This window comes from Sabethes cyaneus, chromosome 1 (assembly GCF_943734655.1).
Source record: "Sabethes cyaneus chromosome 1, idSabCyanKW18_F2, whole genome shotgun sequence".
Classification (NCBI taxonomy): Eukaryota; Metazoa; Arthropoda; class Insecta; order Diptera; family Culicidae; genus Sabethes; species Sabethes cyaneus.
In genome coordinates this window covers 27,675,122-27,694,867 of record NC_071353.1, presented here as the reverse complement: position 1 = coordinate 27,694,867, position 19,746 = coordinate 27,675,122, and the positions used below count along the sequence as shown (strand labels likewise).

Below are 19,746 nucleotides of genomic sequence, written 5' to 3'. Positions count from 1 at the left end.
GTAGTGTTCGACATCGGAACGAAAATTGTTCCATATTGAGTTATTATATTTGTATGGTTTTATACTTGAAAATTCGAAGCAATTCTCGAGCGCTGCGGGGTAACCACATTGCGAAACATGCTTTTTTGAAAAATAAGTGTTTTTTTGCATGGATGATGGAATTAATGCGACTGTCTCGTCTGATGTATTGCATAATACCATTATCATAATTGCCGTTTTTCTGCTGCTGCTTTTTTTACCTCGTCCAAAGCTGATGGATCCATTGCTTGTCCATCATAGTTCTACGTTAAAAGTATTAAACATTGGAATGAAGAGTTTTTTTTATTGTTTTTTATAATGAGGTTTTGTACGAGTTTTAGGCCAATAATTAATACCATAACAATATTAAAATGTATGCAAAATTTGCTTTGTATTGGTCACAAAACGGAAAGATCTGATGCCAGACAACAATAGAAAAATTGGTTATGGAAGTAAAGGATCAACAGCAATGTATCCAATGCTCATATCATTTATTCCATCGAGTGCAAAATAAACTATCAGTTCAGATTTCCTGGTTCATAACGTTCAAAAGCATTTACAATCATTGTTATGTACGGTAGGTGGAATCCAGAGTTCAAGTTTATTCTTTTAGAGCTCTCGATCAACTGGATGCTTTGTTCGAATCTCCTTAAACAGTAAGCTTGCATTATTCGTTAGTCCGAACAGCAAACCGGGAAAACCTTGACCATGTTCACGTTTAATGCTCGATCGTACTCAAGGCTAGTGACTTTAATCAACAACACATGGTTGTTACCGATCTCGAAATCAGCGCCAACAGCACTGATCTTAATGGTTTATTTTTTCCGGGATCACTTTTATAGTTTTTCCCACGCAAAAAGAGCGCGCACAGTCGCATAGCATCGATGATTCAAAAATTGCCAAGGTAAATGCATGCACTTCTGTGCATTCACTTCTTGTTGGTACGTAGGCAGCTTGTTTCGAGAGTACTTAACCTTTCACTTTGGAACATATTGCACTGCAAAATGTTTTGCCTGGTTGAATAGAATCAGTCATGCATTCGGTTTTAATTCAAAAGCCCCTCAATTCATTCTCTGGAAAATTTTATTTTTAAAATGTTACATCAATAATTTACTTTTATTCACTCACAGATAAAACTATTTACAGTCAGTCAGTCGGTCAGCTTCCAAACAAAACTCCGTAACACTTTGTCATGGATTACGATGAAATCTGATACGGTTCGGACACGGACGATGCTATGGTATCGCTAATCCGATGGCTTCGGTGGGCCCGCCGCTACAGGAGGAACCTGTATCTGTTGCACCTTGGCGGTCTTTATTTTCCTCTGCTCCAGGAGCACATTCAGTGCTGCTGCAGCGGGCAGCTCGACCAGCACCGTAATTCCGGCACCGATCAGAATCGTCCACATGAAAACCTGCGACAAGTAGGTCACCTGTAAGGATTACGGTAGAAAAATTGACCATGTTAGTTAAATACTAAGCACAAAACTGGTTTTTCCACTCACCACCACCCGTTCGTTGGAATAGATAGGTCCCATGACGCCACCGTACACCAGTTCGATGATAGTGAAGTGGATCAGAAAGAAACTGTAGGACAGCTTTCCGTTTACGCCGAAGAATGGATGGCTGAAGAATCTCTTGATCGGTGAGTTAACCGAGAACAGCGCCAACGCAAGCTGAATCAATGTCGTCAGAATGGCCCACGATTGTTTGAAAAATGTGGAGTAAATCGCCTGCAAAATAGGTGCAATTTCGTTCCGATATACCATCACCCAGTACACGGATGACAAGCTTAAAATGTTAAAAATCACAGCTGCTTGGAACATCCCCTTATATATCCTGGAGTTTAACAGTGCCTTTCTGGAATCTCGATAGTGGTAGTATACAAACCCAGCCAACATTCCGAAAGAGTAGACGCCTATGTTTTGATGAAATGGAAAGTAAATGTCATACTGATAGTCGTGCTGTCGGCTGTAGTGTTGTGCGTTTTTGAGATGCGACGTCATTACTGGCGTTACTTTGAACACGTAAGACGCCACAGTGGGTAACACCACGGCACACAGGAGGGCGCCACTGAATATGTACTCCTTTAGCTGGGGCCATCGCCAAATAAGCATCATCACCGTCAAACCATAGATAAAAAGTTGCATATCGGCAGCCAGATACCATGATTGGATCATGCACTGAAAGTGATCAAACACGTTAATTAGGTTTAATCGCTGATTTTTTTTTTTTTTGGTAATTTAACTTACCGGTTCATCCGTTTGAATGTAGTTGTTAATGAATAGTAAATTCGCCCACCACCAGCGCCGACAGTTCTCCTGGGATTCCCCGATAAAGTGCTGACCTATCGGACCATCGATCAGTCGTTTCATGACCGCACACTCCAGGAAAATCACGAATCCATAGGCCGGCACGATCCGGCACAGTCTAGCCCGTATCTTTCGCCAACCGAGTGAAAGGTCAAAGTCGGGATTTTTTCGTATGTGCTCGAGAAAGTTGATCGTCATCAGCATGCCCGATATGGACAGAAAGGTTTGGACGTAGTTTTGAAACTCGGCTATGTAGACAATGGTTGCCGGCCGATGCTGGATGCCCTCAATGAAGAAGGTATTCGTCTGGGGCAGCTTGACGTGTGCCAGTATGACGTGCAGCATGATGACTCGAATCATTTGAATAAAACGAAAAGCTTCGAGAAACTGCAAATCTTGCCGGATGCTCCCCCCTACGGGATCCTTCAGCCGATAGATGTTTCGAGGGATGGAAAATGCAACCCACAGTCGATCGCGCTTGCTTTCCAGTTGCTGAAGAAAATACCTGGCAGGATGGCCTTGCCGTTTGGATTCCCGCATATCGTAGATCGTTGACCAGACTGCGAGAGCCGCCAGTAGCAGTAGAAAAAGGCAGAATAATGCTTCCATGATTTCTGTGCGAAAATAAACAACTCAAATTAATCGGAAAGTTGACAATTAGAACTGATTAATCCAACCTAACGGGGGATTCATGTTACTATCTGTGTAACAATGGTAGACGTTAACGTCTGGTGCGATCTGCAAGCCATACTGCTGGTACACTTGCGATTCAATGCAGGATTGTGCCAAACTGGCATAGGAACGATCCGGATCCGGATCCGCACCCGCAGTCCGGAGTGTTGCTCGGCAACTATCGATGCAAACCCCTCGTTCCAGTCGGGCATGGTCGTAATGCTGGAAGTCATCAGAAATGCGCTGCAAAAAAAGTGAATTGATTTTTCTATGAGGTTCACTTTTTATTTTGCGGATTACAAACGAATAAAACAATAAAAGCGTGGAATTTTATTTAAATGACCCTTAAAAGTGCCTACTATACCACACTAGATCAAAATAATGGTCGCAGTGGTGCTAACCTTCCGTCCTAAAAGCGTGCCAACTGCGTTTTTATTTCGTTAAGATTTGGCATTTACAAATAATGATCAGTTTACATTGAGAAAGTTGGAATGGGCCCGAAGTAGCTATTTTTGTTTCATTAGATTTTATGACAGTATTTATGATCATAATTTCTGGCCATTATCCCTCAATTGACCCTCCAGGTAAACATGTTCCATTTTCATATTTTTTGTTGCGATTTTGGTATGTTCCCCCTGAAATAATGTCAAAAGTCACAAGATATTCATTATTTAGATGAATTTAGGCCAATTCCAAAATTCGACTTAACGTCCTCTCTTTTTACGTCCGAAATTTGAACTAACATTCTCTCTTTTTACGTCTAAAATTGTAATTAACGTCCACTCTTTTTGCGTTCATAATATGAATTAACGTGTGGTGTGATGATTTGGACATCCCTAAAATATATTACGTTGTATCGTTTATCGAACGTCTTCGTCTTATATCTGGCATAAACAGACTAGACATGCCTTACGGCTCATTGGTTAATTCGCTTACGCACCACATGATACGGTGCGATACCCTTTTGGCGGTCGGCGCTAGCTCGTTGCGCGACAGTTCTCAGTAGAATAAATCAGACTACTTCTAACCGCAGCAATGATTAGTCGATTTCTTATTTCAATCATTTTATCACAACCCATTTACAGTAAACCATCAAACAATTATTAAATTAAAGTTAGAACAAATGTAATCCTCACATGGCGACCGTGACACGACTTGAACCTGCAATCTTCGGATCTTCTCATTCCACTGCCAAAATTCGAATTACCCAAGCAACACAGCTTGTTATAGAACAATATAACATTACATATATCGTAACTTCTCTCTTACCAGAAAAGCGCAAGAAATTGAAGTCTACTGAAACAACAATCGGAAAGAAGTTTGTATCAGGTTATTTCATACCAATTTAAAACGTTATTATAGCGTAGGCTACAACTTGTTCTTCCAGTAGTTTAAATTTAGTAATAGTGACATAATAAACACTTCGTGTTGACATGTTGACAAAAACAAACATTATTCTTTTGATATGAGCTGTCAAATAAATTCATGTCATCACAAAACATCTCAAAACCTTAATAATAACGCCATATGTTTTCAAAGTACGTTTATAATACTCTTGAACAACTACTTTCCATGAATATTATTTTCTAACTTGTTTTGTGTGTTACTTGGGTAACGTCTTTTGTTTAATGTCTGAAATTTGAATTAAAGTCCTCTCTTTTTGCGTCCAGAATTTGAAATGACGTCCTCTTATTTTACTTCCGAAATTTAAATTAACGTGTCATCTCTTTTAGCGTCAAAAATTTGAATTACCGTCATCTCTATTTACGTCCAAAATTTAAACTACCGTCCTCTCTTTTAACGTCCGAACTTTGAATTAACGTTCTCCTTTTTACGTTAAAACGTTGAATTAGCGTTGAAAAGAGAGGACTTTTCACCTCCGTAATTTAAATTTATTTCTCCGTTTTTTACGTACAAAATTTGAAATAGCATGTAGTGTAATGATAAAATTGAAGTTAGAACAAATGTAATCCTCACATGGCGACCGTGACACGACTTGAACCTGCAAACATTGGATCCTCTCTTGTTACGTTCAAAATTCAAATCAACGTCCTTTGTTTTACGCCCGAAATTTGAATTAATGTCCTTTCATTTTGCTTCCGAAATTTAAATTAACATCATTACCCTTTACGTCCAAGATTTGAATTAACATCCTCTCTTTTTACGTCCAAAAAGTGAATTAAAGTTTTCTCTTTTTGTGATTAAAATTCAAAGTAACGTCCTTTTTTACGTCTGAAATTTGAATTAACGTTTTCACTTTCTACGTCAAAATTTGAATTACCGTCCTCTTTTTTTACGTCCGAAATTTGAATTACGTCCTCTCTTTTTACGTTCGAAATTTAGACCAAACCAAACCAAAGATGTAAAGTTTTTTGAAATGGTGGGGAAAAACTGGAAAGGTAAGGGAGGGGGGGTTATTGGTAGCTACGCTTAACAAGTTGTCGTTGTGACTGCTACCTTTTGTCCAATGCTGGAAGGTACATGGGTCGAACCAAGCTATAATCTGAGATTATAACCGGATTCGAACCCACAACATCCGCCAGAGCATGTGACTCGCTGGTACTTGCACCTTTCAACCATAGAGACGCTGCTCGAAATTTGAATTAACGTTCTTTCTTTTTACGTCCAAAACTTGAATTAACGTTCTCACTTTTGATGTCCAAAAATAAAATGAATGTCCTCTCTTCTAACTTCCGAACTTTGAATTAACGTTTTCCTTTTTACGTCCAAAATTTGAATAACCGTCCTCTCTTTTTATATTAAAAAACTAGCGTCCTCTCTTTTTAGCTCCGAAATTCAAATTAACATCCTTTTTTACTCCAAAATTTAAAGTAGGGTATGTTGCTACTTCGTCGTAATTGCCTATTCCCGTTCTATCCAACAAAAATTGTTAAAAATATCAGTATGTCTTAAAACACACAATGCAAAACTAGGTATTCCCCAATATTTTAGTTTGTTGTCTATCACACGCGATCAATCAAAGTGAGCTGAGATCTATTTAAATGCTTTTTATCATTAGAGAAGTCCTACCAGCCAAATTTCTTACGTTTTTTCGTGCGACGAAGAAGAAAATATCGACTAATCGTTAATTTCCGTCATTCATTAATGAAAATAACTCACGCAAGGCATTGTCGTTATTCTACAGCCAGGAAAACTTGCCCGACCTGCAGAAATTTTGCAGAATAACATTTGTCATGCCGTCCTACACAAATACATACTCGTTAGCTTCGTAAACATTATTGTGATTTTTAGTTCGGACGATGAAAAATTTTGATAGACGGATTTTAAAACGATACGACGAATTTAAGAAATAAACTCAGTTGTGTAATTTCAATAATATGCTTGAATAATCGCTTTTCAGTGATTTCACAGTTCACGGATCTGAAGTCAAGTGTGTTTTAGTCAAACAAGCACAAGAACTTTTGGAGTATTCATTAAATCCATCCAACAAATGATGAAAATTAGAATGGCTTTACTTACTACCACGGGAATTAGAAATAAACCCTAACATACTTTTTTTCGTACAAAATTTGAATCGCCGTCCTCTGGTTTTACGTCCGAAATTTGAATTAATTTGACTTCACGTTCTCTCTTTTTACGTCCAAAATTTGAATAAATGTCCTCTCTTTTTATGTTCGAAGTTTGAATTACCGTTCTCTCTTCTTACGTCCAAAACTTGAACATATCCTCTGTTTACGTCCGAAGTTTGAATTAATCGTCTTCATTTTACGTTCAAAATTGCAATTAACGTCCTCTCTTTTTACATCCAAAATTTGAAGTAATGTCCTTTCTTTTTTACGTTAGGAATTTGAATTAACATTCTTTCATTTTACGTGCTAAATATGAATTAACATTTTCTCTTTTTACGTCAAAACTTTAATTAACGTCGTCTCTTTTTACGTCCTAAATATGAATTAACGTTCTCTCTTTTTACGTCCAAAGTATGAATTGACGTCCTCTCTTTTTACGTCCAAAATTTGAATTAACGTCCTTTCTTTTACGTCCGATATATGAATTACCATTTTCTCTTTTTACGTCCTAAATATGAATTAACGTTCGTTCTCTCTTTACACGTCAAAATTTGAATCAACGTCCTCTCTTTTACGTACGAAATTTGAATAGCCGTGCTCTCTTTTACGTCGAAAATTTGAATTAACGTTCTCACTTTTTACGTCCAAAATTTGAATTAAGCTCCAAATGAAAACTTAAAATTTTATTTTAAGTTCGATTCCATGTCTAGTTTCATGTCCAACTCTAGTGTGAAGTCCAATTTCAGGTTCAAATTTAAGTACGCTTTTCATTTGAACTTTAAAAAAAATATTAACTTTTGACTTTTGAATGACTATTGACTTTTTTTTTATCAATTTTGACTTTCGATTTTTGAATTTTTACTTTTAATTGTCGACTTGTGATGTTTGATGTTTGGAATTTTTTACTTTCGATTTTTAATCTTTGTCTTTTGATTTTCGCTTTTCGATGCTTTATTTTTATCTTTTGAGTAAAATTCTGACTTACCGTTTGACGTATAGCTTAGTCACATTTGACTTTTGTCTTTTGATTTTTGACTTCAAACCTTTGTCTTCCAAGTTTTGAATTTCTAATTTTGCTTTGTAAATTTTGGTTTGGCTTTTGATGTCGGTATTTTGATTCTTAACTGTTTACTTTTGAAATTCGACTGTTAACTTTTGACTTTTCTCAACTTTTGAATTTTCATCTTTAACTTTTAGCCCTCATTTTTGGGTATTTTACATTTACATTTTTCGATTTGTAGCCTATTTTGTTTTTTGAAATTTGGTTTTTGACTTTCATCATTTAGCTTTTGACTTTTGACTGACTCGATCTTAATTTTGGTTTTCGGCTTTATCTTTGACTCTACTGTTAGCATTTTTCTTTCCACTTTTGCCTTTTCTATTTTAATTTTTGGTTTTTAAATTTAGATTGTTGGTCAACTTATGATTCTTGACATTTTATTTAGATTTTTGAACTTTAAGCTTTGACTTTTGACTTTCAAATTTTGAATTTTGGCTCGTGACTTGCGACTTTTTGCTTTCGATTTTTCACCTGTTGAGTCTTGAGTTTTGACTTTCGATTGTTTGACTGTTATCTTTTGAATTTTGCCATTTGTGTCTTAATTTTTAGTTTTGATATTCGTTTTATATAATTTTATCTTCTGAATTATAACTTTTGCTTTTGAATTTCTGACGTTTCACTTTTAAATTTACACTTTTGTTCAGTTTTCGCTATTAACATTAGCTTTGTAATTTTTGTGCGTTTGATTTGTAATCGTTTGCTTTTCGAGTTTTGACTATTGAGCTTTGACGTGATTTTGAAAGTTTGCCTTTAACTATTGATTTTTGTTTTTCTGAGTATTTTTTCTAATTTTTTCGTTGATTTTTTGGTATTTGACTTCTAATTTTGATTTTCGGTTCTGATCGTTCCTAGATTTTATTTTTTAATTTTAGACGTTTGACTTTTGTATTATATTTTTTAAATTTTTATCCTTTGGCTTTTTGATTTTCGACTACTTATCATTTTCGACTTTTTACTTTGCTCTTCAGCCGAAATTCTGACTTTTGTGTTACTGACTTTGGCCTTTTGACTTAAAAGTCTAGACTAATCTCATGTTTGTAGGCTTGACCTTGAAATGCGGCCATACATATAATTAATATTTTTTGAAACGGTGTTTCTACAATTGATGCAGGGACGAAGAAATGAAAATTAGGGGGGTAGAGGACAGAAATGAAAATTTTTTGACGAAGGAAGGGAAAGAGCGGAAAGGTGAGGAGGGGGGGGGAGTGCTGGTAGCTACGCTAAACAAGTAGTCGTTTTGACTCCTACCTTTTGTCCAATGCTGGAATGTGCATGGGTCGAACCAAGCTATAATCTGAGATTATAACCGGATTCGAACCCACAACACCCCCCAGGACATGTGGTTCTCTGGTACTTGTACCTTTGAACCATAGAGGCGCTAGACAAAAGGAGACTGCAGAACCCACTTATTACGAAAGCGACGCGGTTGGGTTTTTAGACACAAATTGTGCCTCTTCCTCCGATCGGGAAGTTTAAATCTAACTTGTTTTTACTGGTAGGACGACGAGGTCCCTACGACTTGCAAGGTAGTACATGTGACGTTGTTCGTCTGTCAGCGTGTTAGCCGCGATTCTCAGCGCGGGTTTTCGGGAAACAAAAGGTAAGAGTCAAAACGACTACTTGTTAAGCGTAACTACTAGCGTAACTAACTACCCCCCCCCCCCTTTCTCACCTTTCCGCTGTTTCCCCTCCTTCACCAAAAAATTTTCATTTCTTTTCCCAACCGTCCCTTCATCAATAGTAGAACCACCGTTTCAAAAAATATTAAAAGTCTAGCTCTAACACCAATTTTTTTCAGTTTCCGTTCCAATTTTCGTTCAACTTTAAGTCCTACTTCAATTACGGTTTTGTGCTAATATAAGAACTGATATGAATTTTAAGCAGTTAGGACACTAGTGCTAGTTCAAGTGAAACTTTATATCCCACTGTAAAGCATATTTCATGCCTAATTTTATGTTCAATTTGAAGTCCATATTCAAGTTCAAATTCAAGTTAAAATCATATTCCAAATAAAACTTCAAAGTTCATGTATCATATTTAAATTCAAATTCAAGCCCTAATTCTAATCTAAGATTAAGACCAATGCACAGTGGTCCAATCAGCGAAATACGTGATCGTGTGATATTGCGCCAAAACGTGAAGTTTTTCGCATATAGTGCCTTTAGGAACATTTATTGGTATAATAAGCCCTTTCTTGTGAGAGAAATCTATGGGTGATAAATTCCCTTAAAAGTGAGATACGAAATTTATTTTCTCGTACATTCGAGATACAGGTTCGATATTTTCGGCGAAGTTATAGTAAATACCAATGCAAACAACTTTGTCAAAGACACCATACTTGTATCTCTTCATGGGAATTATCTATGAAGCGTTATTCGTGAACAAACCCTTAAAAACAGTTTTTAAACCCTGACTTATTCTGGTCAACTTTTACGTGTTCATAGTGTTCTAGAAAGTTGTTTATCTTGCTAAAATAATGTTTTTGTAGAACATTATTATACGCGAAGTTTCGGAGATTTTGAGCATTTTTGATGAAAAATAATACTAGGGTAAATGATTTTGAAATGGACCTAGTCGAATTCTGATCTTGAATGGACCTATTTTTAAATACGAATTTTAGGATATAATTATCAAGTCTTTGTACTGTATTTAGCTTTTATGTTTATCTTTAATCATTTCTGAACGTAAATATACTAAAATTAAATTAAAATTATAGCCAAAACCACTTTATTGCCGCTTATTTAAAAGTAGCTGTTTTTCAGCGTTTTGGCAGTCACCATAGAGTATTTTCAAACTGTTACTACCCGGAACCCTTCTGGTTTAAAATAAAACAATACTCTTAAAATGATGCTAAAATATGTGTAATTTCAATTTAGGTATTTAAAAGTTCAGTAAAACCAGTAAAATCTTCAAATTCCTTAAAAATGTTAACCCCCTTTTTTGATCTTGAATGGACCTAGTATTGATTTTAGAATGGACCTAGTTTTGCGCTCCGAGACATCACTGGCGGTAGCTATCATTGCCTACCACTAACGAACACGCCGTTGTATATTCCATAAAACTGCTTGTTGTCACTATGGTATCTCCGTTTATAATTAATCTATAAGCACGGGATATTGAAAGTAGGCTTGATTTATAGCCTAAATGAAAACTTAATTATATTGATAAAACTAACTATCACTCATCCTTTTTCGTAGTTGCTTCATAGTGTTTGTACATTGTAGCCTCTAGTTTTGAAACTAAAAAGTCTTCCTAATTAGCTAACATATGTCATTTTATGCTTAAAACAATATAAACTTAATTTATTCTCAGTATTGTACAAAAATTTTAACCATCATTGATTAAAAGATAAGATGGATCGAAAGATAAGAGGGATACTAACTGCCTTTTCTGTTAAGGGGGCATAGTACCTTTTCAATTTTTTAAAACCTAAATTTTTTTATTGATTATTTCGAAAGATTAACATTTTGACCATATGTGTTTGAAGTCGTTTGCATGAATTCCAAATATTGACAAAGTTACAGCTATTTGTATCGCGCACGTCTGGAGCGATTAAACAACGAGTAAAAACTTCAACGTCGTTTTTCTCGAAACCAGGTTTTGAAAGTCGGTACCATAAATATCTCAAGAACGGCTCAAGCAATTCTTATGATTCTTTTTTTGTTTGAAAGCCAACAAAATTATCTAGTGTTTGACCCATCCTTTTCTTGATATTGTAATTTTTGAATTTTTTAGAAATGTTTAAAGTCAATTTTTGCGCTTAAAAACCATACTTTTATGTTTCAATGTCCGCCATTTTGTTATGTGTTCGAATTCTAAAAAAGGATGGATCAAACACGAGATAATTTAATGTTCTTTCATGTCGTTTAGGAAACTGTAATATTGGAACTTCGAATTGAGTTACGAAGCTAATATTCCAAACTCTATTTAAAGTGGTTATCCCTGCTTAACTATCTACAGGCAACATCGTAAAAATGGTTGGAATCAAAATTTTTTTCATGGACAAATAACGTCCTGTATTTTTCATATAAATACAGCAAAAAGTTTTGCTGTAAGTTTAAGTTTTGACAAAACTCAGATGAGAAATAGTTTAAACACGTTAATCAAGCATATACCAAAGCTTCAAAACACCTTTAGCGCGCTGACCGAAAACCCTAAGGCCAATAAAATTCAACCGGATCCTGTAGTCACAAAATCAGACTCGTCTGAGTAAAAAGAAGCAGCCACTTCTGATGGTTAAGAACGCCAACTTCCTCACCCTCGTGAAACTTTGTGATGCCCAACCGCCCTACAAAATTACCCGGTTTTGCAATAAAATCATCTGTGCGTCAATGGAGGATTTAGAAATTAGGTAAAGGCCTGGATAATGATATGGTGCAAAAAATATAAAATTTGGATCAATATCTGGACCATTTTCGAACTGGATATGCCTAAAAAAAATAATATTGTATTTGATAATTTTCTAGTTTAGTTAAAATAATTATGAGGCTCAGAATAAAGTAAAATTAGGCCATTACAAATATTTTATAAAGTTTTTGTCCTTCCTGTATTGGGCCTCTAAAGGGGGGGGGACAAAGTGAATTTTTTAATCGAGCAAAAAACATGGGTTTATTTAAAGTTTAAGCGTGAAAACCAAATCTGTTCTTGCTTCTAATATATACGTTATTATTTTCCATGCAAAAATGTACGAAAAGAAGACAAAAACGAGAGAATTTTTTTGGACGATTTTCGGAAACTCCGAATTCGAATTTCCATTTCTGTTTCGTGCTAGAAGTGTTAAGTACACTCATTTTTCGAGTTTTTCAGGCTGTAGAGCCCACGGACAATTGATTTTATACTCATATCCTCCAAATTTTTTTAGCCCCCCGATTTTTCAAGCCAATTTTCAAAGGGGGGGGGGTGACAAAAACTTAAAAAATATTTTGTAAAGGCCTTATATTCCGCCGATAAGCAAGCAGGTTGACTTCACATCACCTTTTGGTCGATTGACAGATAGATTAAAAATCAGTTTAGTAAAATATTCAAAATCATGCAACCCGACTAACGTTGTACTACGTCATCCGTGGTCGTATCTTATACACAACCCCTCTGATTTTTTTCTTGGGGGATGTAAAGTTTTCTTTAAGCACCTCTCCCCTCTGACTTGTGACAAAATTAATACCTCCTTGTCCACCGAAATTTAGTGACCCTGAGATCTAAAATATTCATTTTTGAAACTTCCTATTTTCTATCTGGTACAGTTCTTCATCGACTATCATTTAAAATTAAAACCTAGTATACCTTTAAACCTAGTAGAATTACCAAGTCTGATTTTTTCAAGCACCATTTACAGTATGATTTCGAATTTGACAACAAATGCGTGTCGCCTATGTTGCCAAAATTGAAACCGTGGCAAACTCTAGACCATTTTTCAACTGAAAAATTGCATATAAATGTGTCAAAAATTGAATAATTACCACTAATTAACTAATTTTTCACGATTGCAACGATTTTATATTCAAAATGTTCGACAGGGGCTGTCGCAAACCTTTGGATGCTTTGCAGTAAGACGTAGTCCTACGTCAGTAAAAGTCTGACCTTTCGAAATATGTAGTCACTAAATAAAAACTCGAACCCCACTGTACTTGATAAACTACGTTTAATACAAGTTATATTACATATTTTTAGTGAATGGTTTAAATTTTTGAAACTAATAGGCGACATAATTTTTTTATGACGTGGAAATCGTTTCAACCATATCTGAACAACAGGTAATAATAAATTCCCAATATGCAAATGTCACACACAGATACATACACAACGCATATCAAGTCTCTGAAACATTGTTCAATTGTTGGGCTGACATAAAAACAAGACCCTCGGTGACTGTGACTGATTTCAAATTTTTCAACCGACTTTCATACCTTTCTAACAGAGTATAAGAAAGGTAAAAGCTGTTCAATCTTGTGTCCTATTAATAAATAACAATAGTATAGTTGTACTATTAAAACAAAATTCTTTGTTATTATTTTGTTCATTTACATGGAAGAAACTATGACAATCCTAATTTAGGTCCATTTCAAAATCAAAAATAGGTCCAATTCAAGATCATGTTGGGTCCATTCAAGATCAAAAAAAGGCTTTGGCAAAAAACGATATATTTAATAAAAATTTCATCAATTATACATTTTTAAAGTACTGATAATGTAGAAAAAAGGTGGCACTTTCCAACAAATAGTAACATCACCACATATTATTTATAAATGACGAGTAAATTGAGCAGGAGTGCGAGTGGTGGTGTTAAAAAGCGCTAAATAGGTCCATTCAAGATCAATTACCCTAATTTGAGCCTAAATATTTCCCAATGTGGCAAATGGTGGCAGATCAAACAACTGGTGGTTGGTTAAGTTTGACTTGTACGCAAGTTGAAAAAGTTTTTTTTCGGGATAACACCAGATTACGACGTTTCGTGCATTTTTAAATCATTTGGCATCAAAAAAAATTTTCGAAAACTTCGATTTGACTTTGATAGTTGTTGAACTTGCGTACAAGTCAACCTTTGACAGCTGTGCGACACCAGTTAATCAAATCCGATTGAGCTAAAATTTTGCATAGGATGTTTTTTCATGCTAATTAGCATTTTGCAGGTTGTCCCGTTAAAACCCATTTTCATTGGCACCCTAATGATAAAAGTGAACATGAGTTTGTATGTATGTTCCACCATAACTCCACAACGCTTTGAACGTTCTTCACTACCCGCATAGAAATGCATAACGAATATTACTGTAAAAACATTACGGTTACTATGAATTTTACTGTTTACAACACTTTATGCTGTAACTTCACTGTACCGTTCTTGGAAAAATCTTCATATAATGTATTCATTTTAATGTAAAAACTTTTCGATTACAATTAATTTTACTGTTTACACACTTTATGCTGTAACTTTACTGTACTGTTCTTGGAAAATTTTTCATATAATTCGGCAACAATGCAAATTGTTTCGAAGCAGGAAATAATCTCTATCTAAGGTCCAATCCTTGGCAGGTTGAGTAATTTGTAGACACAAATTGTGTTTCTTCCTCCGTCTACTGTAGAAACCATCGATTGAGAAGTTTATTCTAATTCGTTTTACTGACGGGACGACGACACTTTGCAGGCGCTTGCGACTTACTTGTTCGTCTATCAACATATTAGCCGCGATTCTTAACGCGGTTGTTCGGGGAAAGGCTCCGTTCCTACGGAATAGACCAACCTCGTTGTTTCTACGTCTTGACATCGAATGAGGTGTCTGGCATATAATTAAGTTTTTATAACGGAAGATTTTACAATTGACAGAGGGATCGATAGAAGACAGTAATGAAACAAAGAGTCGATAGGATCTAATAGATTGAGATAAGGTGTGAATGGGGAAGAGCAGAATTAGTTTATGTAGGTGTACCGACCTCTAATACTTTCCTAATATGAGCGATGAATGCGGCTCGAAAATCATAATAGTTCGAAGTCTATCAAATTCATTGTCATCATATCTTTTCAAAAACATGAAATACCGTAATTAATCAGCCGGTTTTATTTTGTCCTAATAATCCGAAAGCCTACAATTTTTTTTGCAGAACTCACCTTACATTTCATTGTAACTTCGTTGTAAAACGGTGTTAAACTTATAGTGAATGTACCACAAATTTGACTGTTTTTGGTTTTTATTTGTATAGGAAAAAGCCGAAAAATTTAGTGTTACATCACTTAATCACCCCCTTATTCGCTGTAAAATTGGCGGTTTCCATTAAAATTTACTGTGAAAACAGCGATATTCATGGTAACTTCAGTGTAACTTTTACAAAGATTTTCACGGTTTCAATGTGGTTTTTCGAAGTTTTTCAATGTTTGTAACAGTGAAATTCAATGTTTTTTCGCTATACATTTTTATTCGGGTATGCTTGGCATCACATGTTCCTTGACATAAGGGAATCACCGCTAAAGGATTGACGGAACGAAAGGGGAAAGGTAACAAGAGGGGAAGGTCTAAATTTGGGGGGAGGTCGACAAGGAAAGTGAAAATGAATGTTTATTTATATTCATCAAACTTGGAGCATACGTTTTTGACATACAAGATTGACAAAGGTGGGAAGCGCTCTTTTACAAAGGGGCAAATGAATAAAGGTGTGCGTTCTCTTATATTTGGGACGTTAGCAGTTGTACAAGTGACTGGACGACAAGGGGGGATTTCTGAAAGGGGAGAATAGGGTGGCCCTTGACAAGGGGGAAGTTCTTAAGGTTTATAGGGATTACCGTAAAAAGCTTCTAGTGGCTGGGGAACAACAGGAAGGGGAGCTGACAAAGGGTAGACTTATTCAAATGAAGAAAAGGGTTTTGTTTGTTGCATTATAAGAATTTTCGTTACAATAGCAGATGTACTAGTAGCTGATTGACAAAGGAGTCCCGAATAAGATCGGGCAACCAGCTAGTTTTCTATAACGAGTAATGTATAAAAATTTTGGTGTTGATCTCAGAAGTTCGAAACCTTAAGCTTAATCCGCAGGTAGCTTTGTGATAAGTAATTTAATTGTGTAAAAATAGATTTGAATGGTCGATACCGGAGTTAGAGTTTGTTACTGTTAAATTTGTGAAACATAAGCCACTTACAAAAAAGGAAATTCATCAAACCCAATAAAATTGGCTAATGGTAGCCAATGGTAGTAAAAGGATGCACAGAATATATATCATTATGTTCCAAAAATGTCACACAATTTTCTCTGTCATGTTGTTTAAAGATATCAAAATTGAGATCGTTGACTATCAATTACCTCCATATATCAAATATTCAGATATGTACCGGAAAATAAATAGTTTCCGATCAGTCACGATTTACTTCTACCAGCAGAGTTACCAGACAGGTTTTTGTGAATTTAGATAAGATAAAGAATTACAGTGCCACTTGTAAGTAAATACCTTCCAATGAACAAATCGTCGTCGATACTCACACTGATGTTTGCCCACAGGTCCGACGAGCTGTTGGGCAAAATTCGTGCATGCACCACGCAGTACACGAAGCCGGCCGGGTTTGCGTCTTTGCAGTCGCCGAAATCGTCGTAAACGAACAGCTTCGGCAGCTTGATGTAGTCCGACACTGCGGCAGTCCGGGGGCGACGGCGCAAGATGGAAGAGAAAATAACCGAACGGGAAGATTCTTATCAATTTTAATGTTCACTCTCGATCAAAACACCATCACCATTGTCGCGACACTTACATTGCACAAATTCGTTAACACCGGTGGCTCGTGTAAGCCGGCCGATAGCGATCGTCGCCAGAAGCAGCGAAACCAGTTGCGACGGGGTGGTCACCATCGTTGAAATAGTACAGCAACAGCAACGAAAAACAAACACAGTCAAGTCACACACAGCGGTTTCTTCGAACCATATAATCACGATCAGTTTTATTCATTGAACGGCGAAAATGAACGCACTAAAAATGCTATAAAAACTCTAACAACCCTTGTTTTGATGATGAGTAAATTATGTTTCTTTGGTGTGATGTTAGCTGTTAGGTTTTGATGAGTTGAATATGGTTGAAAAAAAAAAGGAAAAAAGAAAACGACGAGAAAAAAACATGGTCACGGTAGACTGCCCGGCGCCGGCCCAGGGCAGGGGTTCGAATGGCACGTGGATAAACTGGTCGGCAGAGGCACGTACCTGCCTAGACGTAAGCCGGTTAGCGGTGGCTGGCATAATGTGGTTGGAAAACCGAAGCTAGAATTTTAATTTTTTGGTTTTAATTTAGTGTGATGAATTCACATGATGTGTTGATTTCTCTTTTAGTGGCTATATATCAAAACAGAATTGATCTGTTATATGATCAGTTCTCGGATAATTTAGAGTTTTTCGTGAGAGTCGGCTATGATGATGGTGCAAAAATATCATATTGGTGTCACTCAGAGTGAATCATGCGGTACCTACATTCTACGCAAATTATTATTTTTTGTTTTGAAGTGACCGGAAACTGCGTGGTAAGGTGTTGAACGTCATTTAGAGGAAACTCAATCTGTCGGAGGGTGATTTGATCAGAAAATTCGGTGCTGCCCATAGTACCGTGAGAAAAATTCGACTCCGGAAAAGAATCAAGTCGTATCGAGCTAGGAAACAGCCAAACCGAATCATAAAACAGAATAGTGCGGCCAAAATCCGTGCTCGAAAGCAAATGTCAGATCAAAAATTTTTCTTGGCAACGGCTCGGGAGGATGTTCCAAGCAAATTAAAATTTGTTTTTGACGACTAATTTGCACGAAACTTTATGATTTGGCAGGGCATTTGCAGCTGTGGCAGAAAAACGAAAGTTTTTGTTACAAATATGACAATGACGTCGGAACTGTACCAAAAGGAGTGTCTCTAAAACCGCCGTTCATTTGATCCCACCACCATCCCGTGATGGTTTAGCCAGAATTGACAACCTATCATTACAGCAAAGTCGTGAAAAGGAAAAGTTGTGAAAGACATCAATCAGATGAAGACCTGATGGAATAAGATAGCCAAAACGATGGACGAAGAAAGAGTGCGCCGCCCAATGAGCCATATTACAGGAAAAGTTCAAGAATTGCTTCGAAACCGTGACGAATAACTTTATTCGTATTTTTTCCTAAAAGTACGAAGAAAATGCTACAAGAAAATGTAAGAAAAGATCTTGAATTCAATAATAAATAACTGAAATACACGCAATTGTTTTTGTTCCATTCCAATACTATCTGAAGCAAGCTTTAGGAACCCTCAGGAACCCCAGAAATGACTTGTATAGGATTAGAATGTGAATTTTGGAACTCGCTCCGTTAGATATGATTGAAGCCATTTCTAGCTTCTATTCCATTGGTTCCAAGAGTAGTAAAAGTACATCGGTTCTGTCCAATTCCAGGATAATGCATATCTGGCCTCGGGCCTAGGCCTCCCAGTTGGCTCCGAGGTATGACGCTGGCCTAATAAGCCAGTCGTCGTATGTTCGAATCTCGACTGGGAGAGGCTGTTAGAGTCAATAGGATCATAGCAACTGGCCCTGTAATTGCTCTGCACTCTAACAGCTGGCTGCGAAGTCTGTCGTATAAAAACAAAAGGTCAAGTTTCGATAACGGAATGTAGCACCAAGGCTTTGCTTTTTTTGCTTTGCTAATAAGCATATCTGGCAACTCCTGCAGCATGCTACTGTATATTACCTTTTAGCTGCTGAGCGCTAAAACGGGGCCACTACAGACACGAGGTCTTCAAATATTGGAACTTTTGCGCTTAATTGATTGAAAATGGTTGAAAAATAAGAATTACGCTTTTGATACCTCGAAATAGTGGACCCCTCGTTCGCCAAGGGACCTAACAGTTTTAAAAAAAGTTGGATTTTGCGCAAACCTTGAGATCTCTGTCATGTGATATTTCATATTTCATATTCATATTTCAAATTTGCCACAACAACAACAAAACCGCCAGAAATGACCACAGAGCTTTATAAACATGACCGTGAAACGTTGAAAACGGCTTTCGGAGGAGGAGAAGCTACCGGAGGAATGGATGGAATCTACATAAAGGGTGATCGGGTCAACTGTTGTAACTATCGCGGTATAACGCTGGTAAATGCGGTCTGCAAGATACTTTCTCAGATCCCGTTACACCAGCTGTCGCCGGTAGCACAAGGTTTTGTAGGGAATTATTAGGCGGCGTTCATGGGAGTTCACGTAACTGAGGACCAAATTTCCACAATTCGACAGCTTTTTACTTTCTAGTTATGAAAATGTCAATTTCCGCGAAGGAAAGCAATAAATTTCACTATTAGGTTTGCCATCTTGATTCATGAATGCGTGCGGTATTTTTCGCTGCTGATGTTTTCTCTCATGGTACACACACTCTTTCGCTCTCTGGTTCGTTACAAAATGCCTACCAGTGGAAGAAGGAAGCAAAATGCTCATAACTGAATTTCATTCACATTGCATAGCAATACAGACATCACTATTAGAGTAGGGCGGGGCATAAGTGCGATGTTTGAAGTTGTCATCAATTTTCGTGAGATATAAAGAAGGACAACAACATAATATATTTTATAGTGATGCAGTAACTCAATGTCTTCACATTCAACTATAAATCATCTGCGGTAATAGTGTTTTGCAAAACAAATTCTTCTTTCTTCTGATCAAGTGCTGATTCGCACTT

General features: G+C 36.6%; 2 protein-coding genes across 7 annotated transcripts in view; one reads left to right on the top strand and one right to left on the bottom strand.

Moving 5' to 3' along the window:
• The window catches only part of LOC128733074 (complexin), a 598,063-nt gene that overhangs the window by 57,452 nt on the left and 520,865 nt on the right, over positions 1-19,746 (top strand). The window lies entirely within an intron of this gene.
• Positions 1,265-16,914, bottom strand: LOC128745498 (nose resistant to fluoxetine protein 6-like). Its single transcript, XM_053842572.1, has 6 exons — positions 16,818-16,914; positions 16,552-16,697; positions 3,007-3,244; positions 2,270-2,943; positions 1,523-2,200; positions 1,265-1,450 (listed from the first exon to the last, which is right to left on the bottom strand). Exons 1-6 carry the CDS (start codon positions 16,912-16,914, stop codon positions 1,265-1,267), a joined length of 2,019 nt encoding a protein of 672 aa, XP_053698547.1.